At 70.6% G+C, this 6,239-nt stretch overlaps 1 protein-coding gene across 1 annotated transcript in view; it reads right to left on the reverse strand.

Moving 5' to 3' along the window:
* DSP (desmoplakin) overlaps nucleotides 1-564 on the reverse strand; it is a 27,371-nt gene extending 26,807 nt beyond the window's left edge. Inside the window, exon 1 of the mRNA XM_012734152.1 lies at nucleotides 389-564. Within this exon, the coding sequence (XP_012589606.1) occupies nucleotides 389-564 (176 nt within the window). The remainder of the gene's footprint in view (nucleotides 1-388) is intronic.
* Between the last annotated feature and the right edge of the window lie 5,675 nt (nucleotides 565-6,239).

The raw sequence follows: 6,239 nt of genomic DNA on the forward strand, positions 1-6,239 counted from the left end.
CGGCCAGGGAGGGGCCCCGGGGCGCAGCAGACTGCCGGCCCTCCGCTGCCCCTCACGGTGGGTTCCAGGGGACCCGCCTGTCCCGCTCCCCGCTCCGCCTCCAGGGCGGGCCCCCCCACCCCTCTGGCCCGCACCCCAGCTCCTGTACGCAGGTAAATACATGTGCTCCAGCGGGCAGGGTGTGTGGGGGAGCCCCACCCGGCCACCTGGCTGCGCCCCACCCGGCGCTGGGAAGGCCCGACATTCGCATCCAGCCGCCCCCTGGCAGCAGGGCTCCCCAACAAGCTGGTACTGGCTGAAAGTATGTGGGTGAGGACCGCGTTCTCCTGGGAACCACTCCCGGGTGACGACAGGGCCCCAGGCAGGCCCGGGCGTCCACCCTGCCCACCTGCCCGGCTGGGCGCCCGCCCCCCCCCCCAGGCGGCAGTCTGGTCCCCAGTGCCGTGCGGCCCCTCCCGCGGAGCTGAACCAGCCCCCGGTGGTGCCCAGACTTGCCCTGAACCAGCTGACGCAGAATCGAACGCTGCCAACCTCTGGCACGGCGGGGAGGGGCGAGGGCGGCATCGGGCGCAGCCCTTTACGGCGGGACAAGGGCGCACGGGCCGGGCGGGGCCGCCTGCGTCCTCGGGGAGGCGCTGACCGCGCCCGGCCGAAACACTGAGTAATTCAGGCCGGTTGTGGCTCAGAGGGCGATTCCGGGGGACACAGCCCCAGAGACAGGCGGGGGCCCCGCCCTCGGCCCCGCAGGAAGCTGCGGTTCGCGCCCGCAGCGGGGCCCCACCGCCGAGGCCCACAGACGCCACAGAGAGAGGCCCTCTGGGGGAGCCCCCACCCGCACTCCGGGGGACCTTCCTGCTATAGCACTACGCTTGCGAGGCAAAAGCCTGTTGTGTTTACAGCAGCAGTGGGGCCGGGGGCGCCCCCAGGGTTCACACTGCCTCCCAGCAGCGAGGGGAATCTGGGGACCCCCCCCAGTGTGCATACCGCCTCCCAGCAGTGAAGGGGCTCTGGGGGGCACCCCCGATGTGCACACCACCTCCCAGCAGTGGTGAGGCCAGGGGACGCCCCCAGTGTGCCCACCGCCTTCCCCCTGCAGGGGGCCAGGGATCACCCCCAGGGTGCATACCACTTTCCAGAGGCAGGAGGGCTGGGGGGCACCCCTAAGGTGCACACCACCTTCCAGTGGTGGAGGGGACCTGGGGGACCCCCCCAAGTGTGCATACTGCCTTCCCCCTGCAGGGATCACCCCCAGGGTACATACCGCCTTCCAGCGGCAGGAGGGCTGGGGGGTACCCCTGGGGTGCACACTGCCTTCCAGTGGTGAAGGGGGTCTGGGGAGCACTGCTGAGGTGCACACCGCCTTCCCCCTGCAGGGGGGCTGGGGATCACCCCCAGGGTGCATACCACCTTCCAGCGGCAGGAGGGCTGGGGGGCACCCCTGGGGTGCACACCGCCTTCCAGTAGTGGAAGGGATCTGGGGGGGCACCCCTGGGGTGTACACTGCCTTCCAGTGGTGGAGGGGATCTGGGGAGCACCCCTGAGGTGCACACCACCTTCCAGTGGTGGAGGGGGTCTGGGGGGCACCCCCAGTGTGCACTCTGCCTTCCAGTGGTGGAGGAGGCCTGGGGGGCACCTCCAGGGTACATACCGCCTTCCCCCTGCAGGGGGGCTGGGGATCACCCCCAGGGTGCATACCGCCTTCAAGCGGCAGGAGGGCTAGGGGGCACCCCTGGGGTGCACACCGCCTTCCAGTGGTGGAAGGGAAGGGGCCTGGGGGGCACCCCCAGGGCAGGGGGGCTGGGGTCCCCCCAGCGTGCACACCACCTTTCCGTGGTGGAGGGTGTCTGGGGGACACACCCCCAGTGTGTACTCCGCCGTCCAGGCCGGAACTGACGCTCTGTGACTGGACAGTGGCCGTAAGGCCACACTGAAGGTCACGGGGGCGGCCCGAGCCTGGGCCAGGCTCCGCTCGCCTCCCTTCTTGTGGGGCCGGTGGGGGGCTTTCCTACTGCTGCATACGGCGGGCCAGTCCCTCCAGACACCTGCTCCCGCCTGGACTTAAAACTCAGGCTGACCGCAGAGGCTGTCCCACTCAGCGGGAGGCGCCTGCGGTCACCACGGCTGTGGTCAGCACCCCCGTGCCCGCTCCCCAGGGCGCTCTGCCGGACACTCACAGCACACAGACTGAGGAACACAGACCCAGGCCGCCCACCTCCCCGGGGTCCGGCGCCCAGCAGCCCGCGGCCCCGCCAAGTGACCTGCGCAAGCTCGGCTCCTCATGGCCACACCTCGGGGCCCCGAGCGGGGCCTGCCCGGCCCGGCCTCCCTCCGCCTGGACCCGTCTCACTGCGTGCGGGGGCTGCCCCCGACCCCCCGGGACACGCCCCGGGGGGGCCCTCCCAACAGCCCTGTCCATGCTCCGTGCTGGCCAGGGAGCCGGACGAGGCCGCCCTGGCCGACCGGGAGACAGGAGTTTGACCCCGGGGTCGGCCCGGGAGGCCGCGGCCCCGCCTCCGGAAACGGCAGCCCTGGGGAGTCCCTGGCCACACGCCCTGCAGGCGCCAGACACCCCTTTCTTGTTAAAGAGGACCATGGTCCCGGGCCGCCTCAGGGCTCCCCTGAGCTGGGGGGGATGGGGCGCCCCGTGTGTCACCCCAGGCTCTGGGTTGGGGCGCCAATGCCCCAGAGTCCTATCCTCCAATCTCAGCTCAGCTGGGGGAGGGTGAGAAGCAAAGCTCCCCCCAGCGGAGACCCCAGGGCCAGCCTCGGCTCCACTCGGGCTGAGTCACCCCGACAACTGCCTCACAGACACGCTCAGTCTGCACTGGGGCTTGCTGAAGCACGCCAGGCCCCAGGCAGAGGCGGGTGGAGGACCGGCGGGGCCCCCGCCCCCCACAGCCATGGCAGGGGGTGAAGGCCCCTATTGTCTGGCGTTCCGGGCTCCCCGGACGCTCAGAGGGAAACCTCCGAATCAGCTGTCTGAAGACGCTGCTCAAGCACTGCTGAGAGGCTCTAGGGAAAGCGGGGTGCGCTGCAACAAGGCGCCCCTCCTTGAGGGCGCCTGACGACAAGATGGACCCCTCGTCCACCTCTGTCCAAGGGGTGGCCGGGCCAGCTGGGGCTGTTTCTGCAGAGAAGCTTGAGGCGTCACCCCACTCTCGCCCCCACCCATCACCCCACCTTGCGGGCGGGCGGGGCTGGGAAGGCCCCGGGGGTGTCTGTGCCAGGTGCGCCCAGCCTGGGAAGCGCCCGCTGGGCGAGCTGTGGAAATTATTATAATTACGGGGTTCCGTCTCCTCGCCCGGCCCTTCGTGGTTTCCCAGCACCCAACATAGCTGGTTTTGTGGGGTCACTATGAAGGGCGTTCAATGAAGGGGGGGACGTGCCCTTCCCCTTCCCCACTGGAGGGCGATCTCAGGGGTCCTGGCACTCCGTCGGAGGCACGTGGGGGGGCAGTGGCCCGAGATGCAGGGAGTTGGACCCCCGTTCTGCGCCGATGCTGACACTGCTGGCTCCCCGACCCCGAGAGCAAACGCGGGGGGGGGGGCGGCCATGTTTGTCCAGTTGAGCAAAGGAGAGGCTGGTGGGCAGGCAGAGCCCCTGGGCCGGGGAAGGGGTGTTGGGGGGACTGGCAAGGCGGCTCTGGTGCAGGGCGGGGAGGCCCTTGCCCACGCCAGGTGTGAGGCTGCACCCCAAAAATGCAGAGTTGTGTACACAAATAGCAGGCCAGTGAAAGGTGATTCTGGACATGGCCTCCTTGGGGCGGACTCCGTGTGGGCGGACTCCGGGGCCCCCCCGTGGGCCGCTGAGGGGCTTCCCTGCACCTGTCACGGGTTCCCCTGGGGCCAGCCTCCACCCGGAGCTCTGCCACCTCCTGCCTCTCCTGGAGCTGTTTGGGGGCGAGGGGATCGGCAATCATTAACCCCGCGAAGACTCAGAGGTGCGCCGCTTCTGGGCGAGGGCCAGCTCTGCCGTCACCTGCCGCCAGGGCCGCGCCCACCTGCTGGGCTTCCTGGACGGCGCTCGCCCTCCCCACGTCCACTCTGGCCAGCTTCCAGGGGCGAGCAGAGCACGAGGGCGGAAGGAGAAAGAAAAACACAGGCGGCCAGGCCAGGGCCCCCTCACCCCGCCCCCGGCTGCAGCCGTCCGAGGGCCCCCAGGCGGCATGGAGCAGAAAGGACCGTCCTAGTCCTGGCCGGCTGGGCCGCTGGGCCTGTGGCCGGGGCCCAGGCCAGGCGCCTGGGCGCGTCGCAGGGCGGGGGCTCCTGGCGGGACGGGGCCTTGGGGTCTGGGGGGTGGCGGCAGCCTGAGCCCCGCCCGCGGGTTCCCACAGAGCCAGAGGGGCAGGGGCAGGCCGGGCGGGGCAGTCACCCAGCTGGACCGACAGGTCGGCCGAGGGCTGAGTCGGCTCCCCCAAGCCACAGCCTGCTCCCCGCTCCACCCTGAGCACCCCGCAGCAGCAGCAGCCAGGATCAGCAGTTTCTGCTCTTGCCCAAGACACCTGACCGGCCCGAGCGCAGACGGCTGGTTTCCCCGAAACCCCACGGGGAAGAGCGGGGACAGGGCGGGGGGGCCGGACCCGGGCCCCGCAGGACGCGGCGAGCCCCAACAGAGAAAATCTGACGCAGGAGCAGAACGCGGGCACCGGGCCTGGGCCGGCCGAGCCCCGACGGGGCGCCCGGCCCCCTCCCCCCACGGGAGCCCGCCAGGCTGCGGGGGACACCGGGCTGGCATGGCGCTGGCCAGGGCAGTGACCGTCATTACCCCCATCTGATAGCTCTGACCCTGCGTGACTTACTCGCCCTAATCACCGGGGTGGCGTTATCTGCCACACGTCAGCTGCGCAGACCCTACTTTGCAACTGTCCCCCAGAAAAACATCTGGAGTGTCACTGTCTGAGTCACGGCACCTGCGTTCTCACGCCCCCCCCCCATCTGCAGGCGGAACCCTCCACCCTTAGGCCCTCTCTCCCGCCCACCGCACCCCTGGGGAGCGCCTCCTGCCTGCTTCCTCGGCTGTCCCAGGCCCTGTGGGCCCAGGGCCGCCCCACAACGTTCAGGGGTTCCAGGTGTGCTTTCCCTGCCCCCCAAGGGAAGAGACTCAGGGTGCCCGTGGAACCCTGCCTGGCTCCCCTCGCAAGGGCCCCCGGGTCCCCCCCCCCGTGCAGACCCTGAGTCTGCCCCTGGCCCCCTCCAGCTCCCGCCCGCCTGTCCTGCGAAAGCCCCCAGGGGCCAACAGCCTGCCGTCCACTCTCCCACTGCCTGTGGGCCCGGGAGCGCGCGCCAGTCCCCTAGTCTAGGGTCAGCCAGCAGACTCAGATTTGAGGGGCGTCTCCATAGATTTGTCTCCGGAGCGGGAAAGTGGGGTTTCTGCACTGAAGCCCAGCACAGACAGCCCCGGGGTTCACGCCATGGGGGCCTCCCTGGTGGCCCGATGGGTGAAGAGCAGCACCGGGAAGCTGGCCACAGCCGCCTGGACGCCCTCCCCGGCCAGGGAGGGACCCCTGGGGCGCAGCAGACCTCCCTCTCCCTGCCGCCGGCTCCCTGCTGCACCTGAGCAGTAGGCTTCAGTGGATCCGCCTGCTCAGCGCCCCACTCTGTCTCTGGGGAGTCCTCACTCCCACACACCTCTGGCCTGCACCCCGGTTCCTGTGTGCATCAACAATCTTTTAAGAGATAAAAAGAAACCCACCTCTGACGCAGCCCCGCCGGGGAGGGGGACTCTCGGACCCCGCACAGCAGCCTGAGCCGCCCGAGTGGGGCGGGAGCTGGACGTCACGCCAACGGGGCGACGGCCCCGGGCCGGTCACTCGCCGAAGGCCGGCGCGGCGGCGTCTGCAGGCGAACAAGCTTCGTCGCCATCAGCAGGGCCACGCAGAGGCCGGGCCAGGCGCGCACCTGCGCTCACAGGCTTCCAGACGGGGCACTGTGGACGCCTGCTGTCACCCTGAACCGAGGGCAGTGGGGGAGAGGGCGCCCCGCTTTGACACATGGGGTTCTGGGAATGCCCCGACCCCGGGAACGAGGTCCGTCACTGCCTGTCCCCCCACTCGGCGGCCGCTGCTGCATGGTGCCAGGTCAGCAGCCACCGCGTCCCTCCAGGTGGGTGGGCCCCGCCCCACAGCCAGGCTGGGCTGTGTCTCGCCCCAGGGCAGGCACCCAGGCCTGGGTCTGGGTCCGGGCCTGGGCCTGGGCCTTGATCTGGTTCTGGGTCTGGGCCTGGGCCTGGGCCTGGGCCTG

The sequence above is a fragment of the Condylura cristata genome, unplaced genomic scaffold (genome assembly GCF_000260355.1).
Source record: "Condylura cristata isolate star-nosed mole 26May11 unplaced genomic scaffold, ConCri1.0 scaffold00048, whole genome shotgun sequence".
Taxonomy (NCBI): Eukaryota; Metazoa; Chordata; class Mammalia; order Eulipotyphla; family Talpidae; genus Condylura; species Condylura cristata.